Source organism: Ctenocephalides felis, unplaced genomic scaffold (assembly GCF_003426905.1).
Source record: "Ctenocephalides felis isolate EL2017-DRISC unplaced genomic scaffold, ASM342690v1 CF-g0.4_SCAFFOLD_03572, whole genome shotgun sequence".
Classification (NCBI taxonomy): domain Eukaryota; kingdom Metazoa; phylum Arthropoda; class Insecta; order Siphonaptera; family Pulicidae; genus Ctenocephalides; species Ctenocephalides felis.
This window is the reverse complement of record NW_020539726.1, coordinates 23,208,951-23,229,937: the sequence shown is the minus strand read 5'-3', so window position 1 is coordinate 23,229,937 and position 20,987 is coordinate 23,208,951. Positions and strand designations below refer to the sequence as shown.

The window sequence follows — 20,987 nt, the reverse complement described above, 5'->3', positions numbered from 1 at the left end:
TACTTTTAACCACTCTTATCATGGATTAATAAGTCGATTCTTCACACATATTGGGATGTTCATTTTAAATTGTTAAATTTTGGTATCGAATGAAATAAGCGTAAACAAACTTTTTTTCCGTGAAATTAATTAAGATTCGATTGAGCCATTTAAGTAATGTTTCGAAATGAATTAAACATTATGATCAAAACTACAGGCAATTAATTCTTATACAATTATTTTTATAAACAATTTTGAATCAAAATATATTTTGAATCATAATAGTTTCAGTTCAAAGAAGTAAATGCGATTTAATAGCAACATGTTTTTCTTATCTAGAGTAAATTAAATTACATGATTACTTTTCAAGTGCTGTTTAGCACATTTTTTTAACTCATACTTAGATATTGCGCCACTAGAGGCGTCAGTACTTCAATCATGAACGCCTAGAAAAAAAATTAAACGTTGTTATCTATTTTTAGAGTATTCTACTTATCTATGGACTACTTCATGACGTTAATTTTAAACAGGGATGGTAATACTGTTAAATAATTGAGAATAATATTTTTTTGAAAAAATGCCGCATAATAAATAACAAATCATATATTATAAATTATTCCACAATTTGATAATTTTTATAATTTTGATAAAAATATTTTGGTTAGATTATAGAAGTAAATTTTGTGAAAATCGTTCGCACCGAAATGATTACCAACACTGATATCCACTTATTGTCTTGTATTGCATTAAGAGTTGTTGAAAAATAAATGTATAAGCAATTAAGTATTTATATTACGTTGAGCGTGACACAAGAATAATTAAATCTATTTATTGAAGTTTGTTCTTGCATAGAAATAATAATTTATATTTAAAATCATGAAAAAGATATCTATTTTCGGAGCTACTGGAAAAACTGGAGTTTGTGCTTTGGAATCTGCTATTAATAAGGGTAAATAAGAAAATTCAATTATGTGTTTAAATATAAATATAATATATTATAAACTTTGGTAACTTCATAAATAATCTATATATAACAATAATTTATATATATTACATACATAATATATTTAACTTAATAGGATACAAAGTTAAAGCATTAGTACGATCCTTGGATAGGGTTCCTGATGAATTGAAGAGTAAGGCCGACTATGTTGTTGGAGATGTATTGTCACCTAGCGATGTGTCGCAAACTATTGAAGGTACAGAAGCAGTTTGCGTTGTTCTTGGAACAAGAGATGATTTGAAACCAACAACAATGCTTTCAGAAGGCTTGAAAAATATTATTAATGCAATGAAAGAACACAAAGTGACTAAGGTAATAAATTAATGAGTTATTTGAAATCTTACAAATAATAAGGACATAAGGCATTTAAAGAAATGTTTAGTGATCAAATGGGAAGACTAACATTTGTTAATTACTAAAACATATAAACATTGTAAAGATGACTATCATTATTATTATTTAATTGTTTTCTAGTTAAAACTTGCTTGTTATCTATTCATAATGTTCATAAATTTTCTTATCATCTCATACTATTATCTAATTTCTAATAATTAACTGTGTTGATAAATCAAAGTTTCAGGACAATTCATAATATTTTACAATTTTAGGTATCCGTTTGCTTATCTGCTTTCTTATTTTATGAAGTTGATAAAGTTCCAAAAATGTTCGTTGATTTAAATGCAGATCATCAGCGAATGTTAGATACATTAAAAAGTAGTGATTTACAATATATTGCAGTTTTACCTCCTCATATTGCAGGTAAAAAATAAAGTATGATCTATTTACATTGTATTTGAGTTTTATGATATGTTCTATTTTGTAGATGAGCCAAGAGCTCCTTATAAAGTAGAATATAATAAGTCACCTGGAAGAAGTATTTCTAAATATGACTTAGCAGATTTTCTATTAGATTCTCTATACCAAGAAGAACACTACAACAAAATATGTGGATTGGCAACTATTAAATAAAGCGTTATATCATGGATTTGTAAATGGCATTTGTCATAAATATATATCAATAAATATTATATGTCCTTTTTCATATAAGTTTTTTTTAGAGGTCTAATAAAATTAGGTATTGCAAAGGTACCACTTCCATATAATGATATCGGTGGGCATTCTTGATATCCTAACTTACTGTAAAACTGTTCTTGTCCTTGGGTAGATAGTATTACTTGTTTGAGGTTCAATTTGCTTTTACAGTATTTTTCTACTTGATACATTAGTGCTGTTCCTAAGCCTTTTCCCCTGAGATTCTTCGCAATGACAACTGATTCCACAAAACAAGCTTGTGGCATGCTTGGTATCGGTGTTAGTTTGGCATGGCCAATAACACTAGTTTTGTCTCCTAACAGAATCAAACTAGTTGGTAATTTTTCTGAAGACATCATCAAACTTCTCATCCTTGCACCGAGGCTTCTCGGCCATTCAGCATTGATTAGTTCACAACATTGCTCTAACAAATCTGGATGATCATGTGCTGGTTCTACTTTAAATTCATTTTTCTAAAATTTGTATGATTAAATATTATTAAAGAATGAATGAATTTAATAAATAATCTTAGTAACCAACACAATACAAAAGTAATTAAAAGAATAGAAAATGATGTGAAAATATTAAATGTACCATTTTTAGATTTCAGTAAGAACCAGATGAATTTCTAAAACAGTATGAACGATTATGAATAATTTTTAGGTTATACAGTTATATAAAAAGTTCGCACTCCATGATTCTTGCCAATAAATCCAATAATTTTGATTACAATTTAATGAGATGAATATACATGCATTTATTCAATTTGCACATATTATGGAATAGTTGATTAAATTAGTTTTGTTGAAAATTTAGCAACGCGTTTGACATGTTTATGACAGCACTTTCGTTAAGAATTTGGCTGTCATAGTAGTTGAGGGAATTGGTCTAAATATATTTTTTGAATCCGGTTTTCTGCAGCTGATAACATAATTTTTCTAATGATTAAGTAACCAACAATTTAATATAAAAATTTTCTCCCGCGTTTTAAAGACAAGTTCCCAAACGTTTACAAACAAAGAGTAGTTCTCAAACTATTCCTTCTATGTTAGCAATGGAAGACATTTTTTTTGCAAATTTCTATATTTCAAAAAAAAAATATCAGATATAAGTAGATTTTCGAAATTCAAAACTATTTCGAACGCCAACAAATTCATTATTAACTTCCCGAAGGAGAAGTTTATGTTTTCATAAAAAAACCCGTTTCGCTAATTTTATGTTTTCTCGACGTTTTAAGCCATTCTGAATCGAATGAGACCAAATTTGGAAAAAGTATTTTTTGCCGTAAATCGACGTTTTCTCAAAAACGGCTAGACCGATTTCAAAAATTTAAAAGCCATTCGATGTATCTCGATGAGGACTATTGTTTGTCAATTTTGTGCGACGATCGGCCGAGCCGTTTCTTTGTCATTTGGAAAAAAGTGTTAAACTTTTCGTCCACTTTTGAGTTCATATACTAACGAATCGATTTTAAAAAATCAAAAACTGTTCGAGTGATATTAGATGGGAATGGTTAGATGACAATCTACCGAGCCGTTTTCTTGTAATTAACTGTTGAAAAAAAATATAAGCCGATTTTCATGGAAATATATTTGGCGATATATATCATGGTCTTATAGAACTTACTGAAATATTACGGCCTTACGACAAGTAGTTTAATTTTAAAAAATCATCAAAGTTTGTAAAAATGAGTGGTTTTTTTACATTTGTTAAAATTAAATTAGACGATTTACTTTGGTATAACGATAGAGTGCTTGGTCTTAACGAACATACTAAACCATTAAAGTCCTGCAGAAACTGGTTCAATTATAAAAATCATTGACTTGTGGAAATTTGCTTTTAGAAAATACTCCGAGTTAACGTGTTCGTTCGTTTTCAATTATGTGTAATAAATCCACTCGGAATACTTTTAATCACTCATAAATTAATTTATTTTTATTGATTAAGTCGATTATTTACACATATCGGGAAGTTATGTTACTTGCCTCAAGGTAAAATACCAATACCAACTAGTTTACTCTTGAATCCATAAAAGAGTTACTTGAATCGAATTAAGAAATTTGAAATTTGTTTGAAAAATGTAATTTTTAATCAATATTTAATAAATTGACTATTAATTTAATTTTTTTGTCCTATTTTTTTTTCAAAAATCATTTTTAAATAAAACCTGTTTGAACAAGTGTAAAAATACGAAAACTATTCACTTACGTAATATTTTGTGTTGTATAGTTTTTCGTACAAACTTTAATTTCTTTTCTACACGTAATAAAATTTGCTTGTAAAATAAGTCGTACTTCAATTTGAAAAATCGATTGCTTATTGCACGCACTTTGTAATATGTATTTTTTCAGAGTAACTGTAATGAAAGAGAAACTTGTTTTTAAATAACTTTAATAATAAAATGGATAGATGAGAACTCGAACCTTTCTCTATTTCAATTAACCTAATAAGTATTGCTTTGACAGGTTGCCAATAGGTACCAAAGTAAATTATATTTTTTTTGGTTCTCATGAAAAGATTTATACAACTGTTCAAAAATGTTTGTACCTAGACAAATGTTTGCAGTCAGCCTTTATCAATATTTCAATTTGATATATTTTTCACATGAAATTTGACATAAATAATCCCGACACAACAAAATACACGTTGTATCCAGGAAAACATATAAACCATAAGTTTGTAATGTACTTGAAACCGTAAATACATACATAGATACATGTTTGGGTCATATGTACTTAAAATGTACGAAGCATATGCTCGACTCGAATGATAGATTCTGGCGGGCTCAGGTGCTGCGATGTGTAAAAAAATATGTTCTGGCAGTAGGTAAAAATATTTCACAAAAAAGGATCAAATGATCTCCTGCGTTCCGGAGTTAAAATGGGGTTCAGAATATTCCAGAGTTAAAATGAGCTCCAGAATATTACGGAGTTAAAAAGACCTTTCGTGAGAATCTCCGACCCTTAAAAATAACAATGAACTGTGGCTATTTATTAATTTAAGAAAGTTAACTTAGTGGTCAAGTTAGTACCGATAATACAGAAGGATCGACGCGGTGATCATGGAAGATGTTCGATGAAATGGAGACAAAATTTTTCTGGAGAAATACAATAAAAGAAAGAGATTTTGATTTTAAATTTTTCGAAAATAAATGATTGAAATAAAAGCTATAGAAGGATAATGGACTTCTTAGACGTAACGATTTTCACTCTAATTGTCGATGTGGTAAGGTGAAGGTAACGGACATAGATAAATGAAAATATAAACATAACGGAGATAAACATCGACAAATCAAAATTGAAGAGAGATGGATGAGAGTGTCAAAACGATGGTGGCATAGATGGTGTAGACTACTTCAAGTACTAGAAAAGCATCTTAACTAAAGTCAGTGTGAAACCTATGATGAGCATAACTTAATTGAGAATCGATTTGCTGAAGAAACTGATACCAGATCCGATTCATGTTGGAAAACGAGTGCTATCTGCACAAGGCCATCAAATGATAACTGGAAAGGATGAAACAACTATAACGAAAAAGAAAGCAGATGATGAATGCAAAAAGTAAAAACACTAAGGAATTCAAAACAGACTATGGAAGCAAAAGTTTGAAATGTAAAAATTGAATCACAAGCAAAAAAAAAGAAACGGGAATAAATTGTGGCGTTCTGTCTACAGACAGAACACAAATAATAATAATAATTGTCCACTATCGTCGAGCACATGAGATCACGATCGAAATCCAACACAAGAAATGTGATGGATCGTAATTATAATTACTTGATACACTCCAATTAATTGGCCAAAAACGTGAGCCCGAAGGCAACAATTTTGTCCATCAAATGGATTGTACTCTACAAAATTTTATCATGTATTATCAGTTTTATCTTTCTACTTGGCACTATTTCCTACATACATAGATACATTAGACTCATAATTAAATACTAGAAATGTGTATTACTGAAATAATTTAATTAGTGAACATCCAAAATGAGGTATTTTTGTCGCAATGCAAATTTAGATCCCATTTAAAATTTAGTTTGAAAATATGAACGAAGCATAATCATTTATTAACTTCCCATAGGGTAAGTTATTGTAATTGTCCAAAAATCGAAATTGAAATTTTTTGCATATCTTTACGTTTTGAGAGTTTCTGAACATTTTGGCATACCTTAGAAAAAATGGATGTGTGTGTTTTGTGTGACCGCAATTTTCCGTCCACGTTTTCAGGCGCACGGATCAACTGATTTGATTTGTTCAAAAAACATTTGATTCTAATTGATAAAGAGATGTGCTGATTAGTTTTTGGCAAAGGCAGGTCCAGCCATTTCGGAGATACAAAGCAAAGAGTGCAGAAAATAGAAATTGAGTTTTTGAGATGAATTTGAGAACGGGGCATCCGATATGAATGATTTAAAAAACATTCAAATCGTAATGATGGGGAAAAGTGGAGATTAGTTTTTGGCAAAGGCAGGTTCAGCCATTTTGAAAATACGAAGCTAAATATGCAAAAATGGCAGTTTTTGAGAGGACTAAGCATTCGATATGTATGATTAAGAAAACTTTCAATTCGTAATGATGGGGAGATGTGACGATTAGTTTTTGGCAAAGACAGGTCCAGCAATTTCAAAAATGCGTAGCTAAATGTGCATAAAATGGCAGTTTATCAGCGAGCTAAGCATTCGATTTGAATAATATGATTTGATATGCTTCAAAAGACTTTTAGTCCAGTCATTTAAGCTTAAATTAGGTAAGAATCTCGGAATTTGAGATACCCAGCTGTAAGTCTATCTGCAAATCCCTTAAATAGCACCCTAAAAATTGCCTCAAAATCTACATATGGTACGTATAACCTACCATATGTAGGTTTTGAGACAACTTTTAAGGCGCTGTTTTAGGGTATTTATAGACTTACAGCCGGGTATCTCGAATTCCGAGGTGAACTTTCTATAATGATTGGAGTATTTGCATGTGCTGGCAAAACAATTGCTTTTGAATTCTTTTTATTTCAATATTATTTTTTTGTATATCGGAAATAATTAGGATTTTAATTTTGATTCTGGCTAAAGTTCTAAAGCTCACTTATATACTTTTAAAAAAATAATTTTAACTTTGCAATTCAGTTTATATAATTCCTATAAATATTAGACAATTTTACAGTATTTATAATTTACTATTTGAAAACATTTAATACTCCTCGAATATTTCATTACGGTATGGGAAGTTTAAAATTTGCCTTAAGGCACGATGTCGTACACCACTAGTTTAATATTGGTGTGGTAGATTGATTATTAAATTTATCGTCGTTTTGAAAATTGACTTTAAGATGATAACTGATCTTTTAAAAGAGTTGATATATATATATATATATATATATATATATATATATATATATATAGCTCGCCGAATGCGCGAGCGCTATCCGCCCGCGCCCCTTTCTGTATTGATCCCTGGAGCTTGCCATGCTCGCGGATGCTGCTCCTCTCCCGAATCAGTTTTATCAAGTCGGAGGCTCGGAGCACATTGTGACACCAGTATTCAGAGGTGCCACATCGAAACACGACACGTTTTTGGTTGACACCAAAACTAATTAAATACATCAACCAGATTTGTCGACATTTGATTCTTCAAGTTGCAGTGTTATTTATCAGTTGTTGGATGGGTCATTATTGTGATTAGTAGTAATTTCCAGTTTATGCTGGTAAAGATTGTGCAATCCGAGAACTGTCTTGGTTTTAATCAGTGCCAATATTTATAATACATTTGCTTATATGATATGACTATTTAGGACTCCAAGTTTGTGTGTTATATTTGGTATGCCAATTTGGTACCATATGAAGTTTATATTTTAAAAACAAACAAAATCTAACAGTGTGGTTACAATGATTCATTAAAACAAATCATCTATTACTATATCGAATTAAACCAAAATTACTTAAAATGTCTGGTGAAACGATAGTCGAGTTGAACGTCGGTGGTGTGCACTATAGTGCTTCCTTATCCACTTTGACCAGTTGTGAAGGATCCAGATTGCACGAAGACTTCTCCTCTGGGGGTAGCAACCTTCCAAGTGATGCGAAAGGCAGAAAGTTTTTAGACCGAGATGGTGTGCTTTTTCGGTACGTGCTCGACTTTTTAAGAGATGGCACATTAAAAACCTACCCGAAGGATTTAGAGAAAAAGCTCGTTTGCGGAAGGAGGCCACACATTTTCGACTGGATGGTCTGGTGCGGCTCTTGACGCCTGGCGGATGCGACCCACAAGGAGGTAAGAACAATTCGTAAAATGAAATTATTTATTTTAAGTAAATTAGTGACATATAATTACTAAAATGAAATATACTATATTATTCTTCTGTACGTGAAATTAATTGTAAATGTTAAAGTCACTAAATTTGCAAATGCTTTTGAATTCCAAGACCAAGTACAATAACAACAATCGTACTAGAATCTTGAGAAAGACATATTGACCAACTATTGATGCACAATAAATTTACTTAGTTATATTTTACAAGATGTATAATTAACGATGTGGAAAAATGTGTATGGAACCACAAATAATAATTACATAAGCATTTCACAGTCTTAAAATATTTATACCCATGTACACAGGGTTCATAATTTTGCTGTTAATTTAATATTTATATTTATATGTATGAAATATTATGAACGTTTTCTTAATTTTTTGGAGCACGTAATCGCATTTCAGAATAAGTACCACTTGTTGCAACTCCGGTTCAAACATTATGGTAGCCGCAGCATGGGTATTTAGAAATTAAATCAATGTTTTGTTCGTTTGAATTTATATGCATATCATAATTTAATATATATTTTGTGATTTTTATTTTATCATTGTTTATCACATTTATGCATTTTGTTACATTACTTTTCTTGTGCGGTTTATAAATTTTGATTAATTATATAAGTTTTGCAGCGTTATGATGATTTTGATTGGTATATGGGAATATGAACGATCTATTTCTATTCATAAATATCAACAAACACTTACAGATCACATTCTAAAAATATATACATTTATGCATTAGGCAAGTAATATAGTACGGTACATAAAAGTTGTGAATGACTTTTGGCAAAAATGATAAATTGTGTGGTACAAAAACGACAATTAGCAATATAATGCATTTTTAGAGAGCGCCAATAATTACGTAAAGTTTTTAGGGGGAGGGAGGGTTTGACAAAAAATCACAAATTATTACGTGGGGAGAAAAGGGTATAGTAATATATTTTTTACCTGATTTTTTTTAAATCCAAACATTTTCAAATGAAATAAAAAAAATTACAAATTTTTTTCATAACTGAAAATACACGTGATGTTTGGTGGAGGGGGTTCCAAAAATCCCTAAAAATCACAAATTATTACGTGGGGAGAAAGGAGTATAGTAATATATCTTTTACCTGATTTTTTTTTAAATCCAAACATTTTTGCAAATCTTTACGTTTTAGGAACCTCTGAACATTTTGGCATGTCTTATGAAAAACTGGAATAGAATGTGTGTATATGGTATAAATAAGTTTATTTCTTGTTGAGGTATTTCGGTATATTTTCTGCATTTATATTTAAATTTTCTAATTGCCATTGGTACATTCAACTCAGTTAACATGATATAATGATTCAAGACTTCTTGTCCATATAAAATATTGCATGTACATGAGTACATGCGTTTGTAGTATAGTTTGTATGTGCCCATTTGTATGTAAGAAATATTTATCAAATTGAAAAGACGTTCAAACCGTTTAGACAATCATAGGTTAATTGCACAGATGCATTGATCTCGTAATAAAATAATATTCAATATTTCAAAATAGTAATTGAAATTTTTCTTATTTGTTTCAGGATGCATAACAGTCGGTTACCGTGGAAGCTTTGCATTTGGCAGGGATGGTTTGGCAGATGTTAAATTCCGTAAATTATCCCGAATTCTTGTTTGTGGACGAGTTACCCTCTGTCGCGATGTATTTGGTGACACACTAAATGAATCTAGAGATCCAGATCATGGACTTACGGACAGGTAATATTATGAAAGATTATTACAAATATATATAAATTTATTGTCTAAAGTTAAATGCTTGAATTGTGATCTAATACTCTAAACTTTGACTTTGAATATTTTTGAATAAGTATTTTAAGGGGGTATTATAGTGCAGAGCGATGAATTTTAGGTCATTTTTAAAGTGTCGTAAAAGCAAGCAATGAATGTTTTTACTATCCATTTTTTTACCACTTGTTTATTAATATTATTAAAATACAAAATAAAAATTAAAAAATAAAATAGTTAAAAATTGGAAAACTGGCAGCTGATAAAGTGGGTGGTCTCAAAAAATTGGCACCTCAGTCTTGACATGGTTTCAGCCCTCCTAGCCATCGGAAATGCAAAAAATAAAAAGATTATTAATCTACAATGATGTCGCAAGCGCCCGAACTAGCGATGAATAAAAAAATTCTTTTTTACAAATTGGCGACTGTTTTAAACAAAAAGTGTTTTTCTTACTGTTTTTTGAGTTTCTCGAATTTTTTAAAAATAGTAAATATTGGAATTTGGGGATAATCCTAGTTCGGGCTCTAGATAGGTCTATAAATAAGACTCTTTGAACATTTCAAGTGAAGCGAGTCATTTAAAACTCGCGAAATCGTGTCAACAGTACTGAAAAAGCCTGTTCTGAGAAAAACGCATTTAAAGTTTTGCCTGAAGTCAAACCAGTATGGAGACCGAGTCAGTAAAATACCTATATCTCCGAAAATAATTCAAAAACCTTCTCGTACTCATATTCTTAGATATTTAAACTTTGGAAATATGAAATAAAAAAAAGTTGGATTTTTTTGAATTTCTACACTAGAATACCCCCTTAACTAATTCTCCAACTAACATCTTGACGATTGTTTTAATTTCCTAAATTGATTCATTTTTTTCGAAAACGCAATTTTTTTTTATTTTATTGAACAGTTATATAAGTCAATACAAGCCGTCATTTGGTTGATCAATTAGCTTAAATTTTTTTGAAATAGTTAATTTTGCACGATATTATTTTAAAATAAAATACAGCTTTTATAACTAGAATATAGTATTATGTATATATATATATATATATATATATAATATATATATATATATATATAATATTTGGAACCGAACATAAACTTGATAAGCATTTTGGGCCTGATATAATACTTTCCACTCGCGAATTCCGAGATTTATATGAATTTTATCCGAGCATCCGAGTCGAAAGGGTTAAATTATTACTTTATAAGATAAAGAATGTATAATTTTATTTTCAACATTGAGAAAAGCATAACATTTCATATTCTATACAAACCATATTTTTGTTGGGTTAGTAGCTTGATGTACAGAGCTATCTAATTAAAGTTACGCCTTTTCAATAAGTTTTCTGCGGAAATCCTTTGTTGAAATGAAGAGAAGAGAACCATTGAGAGATCGAGAATGGGACTAAAAATTCTCAAACGATCTTTTATTTCTTGACCATATATATTAACCTTTCATCGTTTATTACTCTTCAGTTTGTATTGGAAATGGTCCTCTTTTTTATGCTCCATTAACGTTCGTTTGAATGAAGTCGGAATTTTTTTCTATATTTAGAGGACGTCCATTAATCACGTGATCGATTTTTAAAGAATTTTGGAACCCCCTCAGCCTCTTGGTGATACAACCCTTCTTTCGTTTCGTTTGAACCATTCAAATCGGTTAATTCTTACGCCCAAAACGTTGACGAAAAATTGTATTCACACATGCCATGCCATGCACATGCACATACACACACGCACACACACACATACACACATCCATTTTTTATGAGGTATGCCAAAATGTTCAGAGACCTCTGAAACTTAAAGATATGTAACAATTTTCATTTTCGACGATTATTATAACTTACACTACGGGAATTTGATAAATACACGCGATATCTTACTGGACCCTCCTTCCCCGACGTGGTATTTCGTGAGTTTTTGTCGAACCCTTGCCTTCTGTTTTAAGCCTCATATGATGAATTGACGGCCTCTTATAATGTTTTTATATTCGCCGAGGTCGTGCAATCATAAATATATAAAACAATGAGCCATTTCATTAAGTACTTGTTTGGTATATAAATGTGCACAATAACTAAGAACTAACAATTGCTTTTACTATTTTTTTGTTAACAGGTACACATCACGTTTCTTCCTAAAGCATTCTTTCTTAGAACAAGCCTTCGACATGCTGCTCGAACAAGGCTTTAGAATGGTTGGCAGCTGTGGTTCAGGAACAGCAGGCTCAGCCGCCGAACTTAAACCAGGAATGGACGCAGAAGAAAATCGCTGGAACCATTATAATGAATTCGTATTTATTCGCGAATAAGTTTTAAATTCGTCAGTGATATCATGGGCTCTTTATTAGTGATATCGTGATTCAAGTGAAAAGTGTAGTGAGTTCGCAATATATCTGAAAAATTTGAATTCAAAGATCAGATTCAAGTAATAGAAATTTTTAATATAAATAGTGAGAAAAGTGATTTTTTGTAGGATAAAACGAATTCAAAATTTCACCTATTTTTAAACAGTTTTTTCAACTTCAGGTTCATTTGATCCTGAATAATATAATATCAAGTCATATTGATACCTGTAAGGTATATGAAATAACACAAAATGATTGTTCATAAAAAAATGAATTATTACGTATAGAATATGTATATATTTGCATGCACATGAATGCAGATCTATCAAGAGTATAATACAAGGAGATTTAACACAGTGAGGAAATTTGTACTAAATGTGCATTTTATTTATAATTTAATTTTTTTTAAACATAATAAATAATTTTTTAAGACAATATGCTTAAACCTGTATTTATACTTAAAGAGATTATCTCCTATGAGATATCTCTTTTTTATTTTTTTGACATTTCATTGAAGATCGTATGGCCATTTTTTTTCAATCTTCGAGTAGGAGATTCCTCACTTAGATCTTTTAAATATTTGTTTGAGTGACCTGGTAATTTTTCTTGGTATTTATTTTTTCTTTAATTGTTTCATTAATAGTTTTTATTTCTAAGTCTTTATGTAGATCGTCATTTATAATATGCCAGAGTGCGTTCACAATGCATCTTAAAATTTTTGATTGCCCTCTTTGAATTATTTTTATATTTGAATTGCTTGCGTACGCCCATAGCTCAATTCCGTATGTCCAGATTGGGATAATTATTGTTTTATATAGAAGGAGTTTGTTTTCATGACACCAATAACATTTGGGATAGTTTTAATTTAATTTTCGTTTATAGTGTAATTTTACAAAATAATATTTGTTATTCAATTAAATGAATGATCAGGAACGTACCTACCCAATTTTTCATAACCAACAGAAGAATCTTTATAATAAAACTAAAGTCAGCAAAAAAATACAAGTAGAGATTTAATTTAATTTGTTTGAAAAGTTTTTAGAAAATTATAACAAATAAATATTTCTTTCGGTTTTATGCATTTTTTTCAGTTTTTGAGAAATCTTTGTCATTTCTTAGGACTACCAAATCAATTTTTACATGGGAGTTCCCAGGGAGTCCTTCGAAGACGCGCTACGTTTTCATGAATGATTGATGAAATATAAGGTGACCATTTTTTTTTGTTAAAACCGGGACAGTATTTTTTATCATTAATGCGAGAAGCAATATTAATCTGCCTTTGGAATTTTGTATTCGGAAATTTTCTCATTCATAACGTATTGTTTGATACAAGCATACTCGTTGTATATAACATTTTCAGATACTTCATGAGTAGTTGCAATTTTATTATTGACAATTGCGAAGATTCAATTTAAATCTATACTTTTTGAAAACCCTGGACAATCCAGGACAAAAAATCTAAAGCCGGGACAAATATTGGGACGTATGGTCACCTTATGAAATTGATTATATTATATTGTAACTCGTGATACTAACAAAGAACTGCTAATCATACCCTGATTATACCCTTATCAATCAAATACTAAATCTGCGGCTCAGAAGTCGAACAATTTCTTGAACTGTAAGTAGATAGATGCCAAATCGATATGGGTTGGCTGATGGAAAATCAAATCTTGTTTTAAGCTTTGGGTATATGAACGCACATTATAAGTAAAATAATAGAGAGTGATTTATAGATCCTTAACAACTATTGAATTACGCAGAATTAAATATTAATATTCAAAAATATAATGACTCACGTTCAAAATTTAAACAAATTGACTGGTGAATCGAATATGACTGCTTTGATATGGAAGGATTAAAGAGATCTTTGTGTAGCTAGACAGTTTTTGGGTTAAATTTGTTTGTATTTTAACAGTAAAATTAAAATTAATTAAAAATTCCTAAACTCCAATGACAGAATAGTAATAATAGTCAAAACAGAATAGTAATACTCAAAAATATAATGACTCACGTTCAAAATTTAAACAAATCGACTGGTGAATCGAATATGACTGGTTTGATATGGAAGGATTGAGAGATCTTTGTGTAGCTATGCAGTTTTTGGGTTAAATTTGTTTGTATTTTAAAACTAATTAAAAATTCCTGGACACAACTAAAGTAAAAATTTAAAACTAATTAAAAATTCCTGGACACAAATGATGACAGAATAGTCATGTTAAATTTACGAACTTTAGTGGGTAATTAATTATATTCAGATAAAATTTCTACATACTCACATTGACCGATTTTATTGTCCGAGGTTCAAAAATAATATCAAAACAAAAATAAAATGGCGAAGAAAAAATGCAATTTAATTATGATTGTGAAAGTCATGTACACCATTTTGCCACAAATACCATATTTTAAAATTTTCATTATTTTTATTGCAATCGACTTAATATTACAGTCTAACCTTTTCCACTCGCTAATTCCGAGATTTATATGAATTTTGCCGCCGGAGCGGCGCCATCCGAGTGGAATGGGTTAATATACTTATTGTTTATTTTATAATGACTAATCCCATGCCATTCTCAATTTATCTCAATCCATTTTATATAAAACGATTTGAAAGTTCATCGACTAATATAAAAACACATATTTCTTACCCAAAGTTTTCCAAAATTAAATTACGTTAGTTTTGGAAATATAATTTATAATTATTGAAAGACCAATTACTAAACAAATGAATTAATGTAAATATTTATGAAAGATATATAATTGGATTTCTAGATTATTTAAATTGTATAAAATATTTAAAAAAAGAGAGAAAATAATTGAAGTTACTTATAAATGAAAGTAGAAAATATAAATCCATTAAACCTGGACCATTAGTGATATTATTTAAGAAACTTTTAGTGATAAATTATATAATCATATTATATGCAAGTGCTGTATTTAAGTAGTTATCATATCTTCGAAAATCATTAAAACTATTTCAATACATATTGCCAAGTAGAGTCAAAAACCTATATAGATAAATATGAAATATTAAAATAACTGTTTTAACTATATATTTAAATAACTGTTTTAATGTTGCCAAATATAATTTATTGTAAATATTTAAAGTATTGATGATTTCTAATATAGTCATTCAAAAAGTTGTGAAATGTTTTCATGAAGTACTTCTATTACTGCAATAAGATTGCTTGCATATGTGATCAAATCATGGTGACTAAAAGTGAGCCATTTATGTATAATTTTTTTTGCCAATTTGTTGTTATATCAGTCAAACAAGTTTATGGTTAAAAATATTACATATTACATTTTTTTACAATAATCACTCATGCAAGCAGTCTTAATATCATATTGGTATGACCCTATAATCTAGTATGAAAATAGGTTTAAAGTCGTAACGATTGAAAATATTCTTCCTAAAATAGTTTAAATGCATAGGCATCTAATCGAAAAAATATTTGTATTAAAATTTTAAAAGGTTGTCATCGATAAATTGAATCGATGCGTTTATTTTTAACCCATTGTAGAATGATATTATGTTACAGCACACGATAGGTATACTCATAGTAGTTCACTAAATAATTTTTATGTTACTTAAGATTTGTTATGCTATTGAGATAATACTATATGTTAAATTTATGTACAATTTTAAAAGAAATATACTGAAGCTCATTATCCAAAAAATATTTAATTTATTTTTATTTAAATTTTATTGATTTTTTTAACTATGAGTAAAGCACTTATGATGAAACAAAAAATATATCACTAACTAGTAATAAATTTATTATATCAATCTACGATGTTAATTAGGTACGAATGTTTATACAAGTTGTTTCTAACTTTTGTTTCAAAGACATTATGTATTTTTGCAGAATAATACTTGAGGCAAGCGAGGCACAAAGGTTCAATTTGACTTTGAGCAATTATATTGTGAAAACCAAACGAACACATATCAAACAAACAACTATCTGACTAAGTTCAGTAGAACTCCTAGATAATTCATCAGTGTAGAAATGTGCATGTTTTTTGCTGTTTTACAAAAATGACAACTGGTCCTTTTTACCCCTTAGGCGGACTAAAATGGGACGGCCAGGAGACGAACCGGTCCAACGTCTTACTTTTAATTTTTAAGAAATTTTGCGCAATAATGGCTACTTTATTCAACGAATGCAAAATATAAATTTCATGGATACATTTTTTACAGAATTAGTCTTTGATCTGGTACTTCATCAGAAATATTAATCAGCGGAGTTGGAATAAATATTTATTTAATTTATCTCTTGTAAAATTGCTATTTTTAACTTGATTCAATTTTTTTATTACTTACACCTTTGTCAAGGTAATAGTTCAGTTGTCCTTTTTACCCTACTCACTTAAATTTAAAGTTAGCAATACATATTATAAAAACAATTAAATAAAGTGCACTTGAAAATTATATTAAGATCTCGTGAACTAAATAACAGAGCTCACAACTAAGAAAACTAATAACGAATGAAAATATTTTTGTTATGGACTTTCAAACATTGCCATTTATCTCTCCATAGCAACGCTAAGGTGATGGCTGTTTATACATCTTTTGATCTCTACTTTCAAATATTATTTCTTAAATTTACTGGTTTTTGAGATAGCGGTGGTGGTTTAGACAGTTACTAATTATTTTAAGTCAAATTGAATTGAATATGAGTCAAATTCAATATTTTATGGGCAAGATGATATTAAAAGCATCTACTTTTTTGATAATTATACCTATAAAACAATATAGATCAAAACAAATTTGAAAATTGATTGTTTCAATAAATTTAATTACTAGAAATTTATTTAGACGATCCTTTCGTAACCGTGTTCTACATTAAAACTTGCTATTTACACAAAATTTTAGTACCCAATCAAACTTTTATGTTGGTTTGATATGGCTCGGCTATGTATCAATGGGCATGGTAGTTCTATTTCGGTGTTTCGGTCTTGAGTAACTTATAACTCAAGAAATACCTGTTTTATGAAATTTCACGTTTAAAGATTCTTCAAAACCAAGGAAAAGTTCCTTTAAACTGTTTAACACAACGCATAAACATTTTTAATGAGTTCGGTCTCAGAAATAAATGTCTGAAAAGATAAAACGCCTGTTTGGGTTTAGATTTTTGTTTTATCTAGATCACAAGGAATTAAGTTATAATTCAAGATAATAAAAAATCATTTGAACACTTAGTGTTTTAATTACAATTTTACAGAATTAAATAGGAGACTCTATTAAAATTTGTTGTTATCAGAGATGGCGAGACTTTTGATGAAAAATAAATACATATGTCTATATTGCTTGGTAATTAAATTTTAACTCATATCATTTTATTTTTTTAAATTATATATATTTTTTAAAATGTATACTTCTCATATAGATATCATTATTAAAAAATAATAACCAATATTCTTTCTATAAATATTGGTACCGATTATATGCAAACTTTTCATATAGTGCGCGGGTAAAAAGTCTAAAACAAATAAACTGCATCCCAATACATAAAACATATCAAACAACCAACTATCGAACTAAGCACAATATAAATTTCATGTGTACGTTTTTTAAAGAGATAACACTGTATATAACCTTGATGTGATATTTTGTCAGAAATATTCATCAGTAGAGTTAAAATAATTATTCATTTATCTCTTGTAAAATTGCTTTTCAAAACTGAATTTACTTTTTTATTTACTATTTTTCATTATTCACGCATTTGCCAGAGTGAAGGTTTTTTTTTTTTTTTATTTATTTTTTATTGGCTTTGTAAGCTTGTACATTGGCCATTGTCTATAGAATTTCACATCTACAAAAATTAAGACTATTATACATATACATATATATAAATCCACATGCATACATACTCATTCACACACCTATATATATATATATACACACATACATATACATATATATATATACACGCATATACATACACAAAGACACATCAATATACATATACACCTAATTTTAATTACACATGTTGAATCTCTATACCATTAATCTAGTTTCACATATATACTCGTATATAGCATCATAAGTTACAGTGTCTGCCAACATCAGTCTCAGGTTTGTGGGAAGTGGGATCCTCAGTTTTGTTAATTTATTCCATAGTTTTTCTCTTTTTTCCTCCATATGTCTACACTCCATAATTAGGTGATTGGCATCTGCATTATTTGCTTCGCCAAGACAATGACAATACGGATTGATGTTAATTCCGATCCTATTCAAGTGGAAAGGCGTAAAGGTGTGATTGGTTCTCAGACGATTAAAAATGCAGTAAAAATGACGACTCCTCGTAAATTTGTCAAACCATGGTCTGACAGGAATTTGTTCTTGTATGGCTGCATAAAACTGTCCTTTTTCACGACTTGACTCTTGGAATTCCAATTGCCACTCCTTGTATATCTTTGCCTTAAATAGGTTTTTGATATCTTGGTGGGATATTCCATCTTCTACGATTATACCCGTGTTTATTGCATCTTTTGCTCCTTTGTCAGCAGCTTCATTCCCTGTTACTCCAATATGACTCTTGATCCAAATTAAGTAAACGGATTTTCTTTTCGAGAGTATGTTATGTATATGATTAAGAGTATCTAACACTAAAAAACTTGGGTCCCTGCCTATAGATAGCAGGCTCTCTAAAGATGATCGGCTATCACTGAATACAACGGCTTTCTCCAAGCTAAGTGAGGCGATGTTCCGAATACATTTGTTTATGGCGTACATTTCAGCTGTATAAATCGACGCATTTATATCTAACTTATATTTAGTATATAAGTTAGTGTTCTGATGATAGATGCAAGCACCTACGCCCTCAGGACCTTTTGAACCATCTGTGAAGAAAACCTCGAAGTCCGGAAACGTGTTTTTAATTTTATCTTCAATTTCTAATCTATACCCCCAATCAATTGGACTGCTATATATATTACAAAATTCCGTCTGTATGATATTTTGAAGGTTTGTAGTCGTGATTTCATAGTTGAAGTAGAATTTTGTTGCTTTGTTTTGTTCTTCTAATGGCTTGCATTTGTATTCAGTTTCTGAGATCACTGACATAAGTATAGGTTTCTTCTTATTCTGCCAATATTGTCTGTTCTGACAGTTGTTAGCACTACTAATTTTTTGTATCACCTCTACGTTGTTGGACCTTATTCTGTCAATAACGAATTTCGTTGCTAACAGTTTCCTCCTCAAATGCAGAGGCATTATGTGTGCTTCCACATGTAAGGCGTTAATGGGCGTTGAACGCAAAACTCCCAGGCAATACCTTATAGCTTTATTTTGCAGGGTATCCAGTTTGCGTAGTAGATTTTTACTTGCATCCCCATAAATGAAGCAGCCATAATCAAGTTTAGATAATATAAGCTGTTTATATATCCTGATTGCAACCTTCACGTCAGCGCCATACATCATGTGATTTAATACTCTCAAGATATTTAATGCATCTTCACATTTTCTTGACAGATTTTCCAAATGTGGACCCCATCGTAATTTGTTATCTATAGTCAAACCCAGACATTTTGTGGTAGTTTGTATTTTTAAGGTGTATCTACCTAATTTTATTGACTCCATCGCAATAGAATTCCTTTGTCTGGTGAAAAACGATACTGCACTTTTATTCTCGGAGATTGAAAATCCCAGTGATGTGGTCCATTTTCCAAATGACGTCATGGTCTGATCCATTTTTTTGATCACATCATTTAATGACACTCCACTATGTGATAATATTAGATCATCTGCATATTGCATGATCCGAGCGTCCTGGCCAATCTCATTTTGAAGGTGTGCCGTGTATACGTTGAACAACAAGGGACTAAGGACAGAACCCTGAGGTAAGCCTTCCGACATATACCGTGGCCCATAATGTGTATCTTTACATCTGAGGACTAATTTTCGATCTTTCAATAAGTGATAAATGTGAACAATAAATCTCTTAGGGAGTTTTAATTCATATAGAATGTTTATTAAAATCGGTATTTGAACCCTGTTGTATGCGTTCTCCAAATCCAAGTTGATAGTCAATACACAATTTTTCTTGGCCAGGTTGTTGTGAATTTCATAGACGAAACTAGTTAGAACATCATACGTGCCTCTTTTGTTTCTGAAACCTTGCATGTAACTTGGCAATTTCTTCTTATTCTCGAGCCACCACTCGATTCTTCTTTTCATTAAGCGTTCGAATGTTTTGGACATACATGACGCTAGAGAAATCGGCCGATATGATTCTATTTTTGTTGCATCCTTATTAGGCTTTAGAACTGGTATTGTGATATATGTCCTCCAGTCTTTTACAGCAATCTCTTTAGTCCAGATGTCGTTGAAGACCTTCAGTAGAATTTTTTTTCCCCTTATCTGATAGGTTACTTAGCATGGGGTAATGTATATTGTCATTACCCGGCGCAGTATTACTATTCCTTTTTAGTGCCAAATGTAATTCATCAATGGTAAAGGGACCTTCTAATTCGTCATTTTTTTCCATGTCCTGTATGTTGACGTCATTAATTACCGTATCCGGAGTAAGTGAGTTAAGAAACTGATCAGCTAAGTTATTAGGAAATG

General features: G+C 30.1%; 4 protein-coding genes across 4 annotated transcripts; 2 read left to right on the top strand and 2 right to left on the bottom strand.

The window, feature by feature from the left end:
* Positions 1-736: 736 nt before the first annotated feature.
* Positions 737-2,000, top strand: LOC113387723 (flavin reductase (NADPH)-like). Its single transcript, XM_026625091.1, has 4 exons — positions 737-928; positions 1,059-1,294; positions 1,591-1,741; positions 1,806-2,000. Exons 1-4 carry the CDS (start codon positions 856-858, stop codon positions 1,949-1,951), a joined length of 606 nt encoding a protein of 201 aa, XP_026480876.1. The 5' UTR covers positions 737-855; the 3' UTR covers positions 1,952-2,000.
* Positions 1,988-2,811, bottom strand: LOC113387724 (N-acetyltransferase 6-like). Its single transcript, XM_026625092.1, has 2 exons — positions 2,609-2,811; positions 1,988-2,487 (listed from the first exon to the last, which is right to left on the bottom strand). Exons 1-2 carry the CDS (start codon positions 2,609-2,611, stop codon positions 2,008-2,010), a joined length of 483 nt encoding a protein of 160 aa, XP_026480877.1. The 5' UTR covers positions 2,612-2,811; the 3' UTR covers positions 1,988-2,007.
* Positions 2,812-7,881: 5,070 nt separating this feature from the next.
* Positions 7,882-12,434, top strand: LOC113387951 (BTB/POZ domain-containing protein KCTD16-like). Its single transcript, XM_026625331.1, is given in 4 exon segments — positions 7,882-8,163; positions 8,166-8,277; positions 9,865-10,039; positions 12,187-12,434. Coding segments are annotated over 4 exon segments (693 nt in total). The 5' UTR covers positions 7,882-7,950; the 3' UTR covers positions 12,380-12,434.
* A 5,982-nt stretch (positions 12,435-18,416) lies between these two features.
* LOC113388232 lies at positions 18,417-20,597 on the bottom strand. Its single transcript, XM_026625631.1, has one exon. It carries the CDS (start codon positions 20,595-20,597, stop codon positions 18,417-18,419), a length of 2,181 nt encoding a protein of 726 aa, XP_026481416.1.
* Between the last annotated feature and the right edge of the window lie 390 nt (positions 20,598-20,987).

Coding starts and splice junctions, on each gene's coding strand:
- LOC113388232 (XM_026625631.1), bottom strand. CDS start 20,597: ATGAAAAGAAGAATCGAGTGGTGGCTCGAGAATAAGAAGAAATTGCCA.
- LOC113387723 (XM_026625091.1), top strand. CDS start 856: ATGAAAAAGATATCTATTTTCGGAGCTACTGGAAAAACTGGAGTTTGT. Junction 1,295..1,590: donor AAGAACACAAAGTGACTAAG/GTAATAAATTAA, acceptor TTACAATTTTAG/GTATCCGTTTGCTTATCTGC. Junction 1,742..1,805: donor TTTACCTCCTCATATTGCAG/GTAAAAAATAAA, acceptor TCTATTTTGTAG/ATGAGCCAAGAGCTCCTTAT.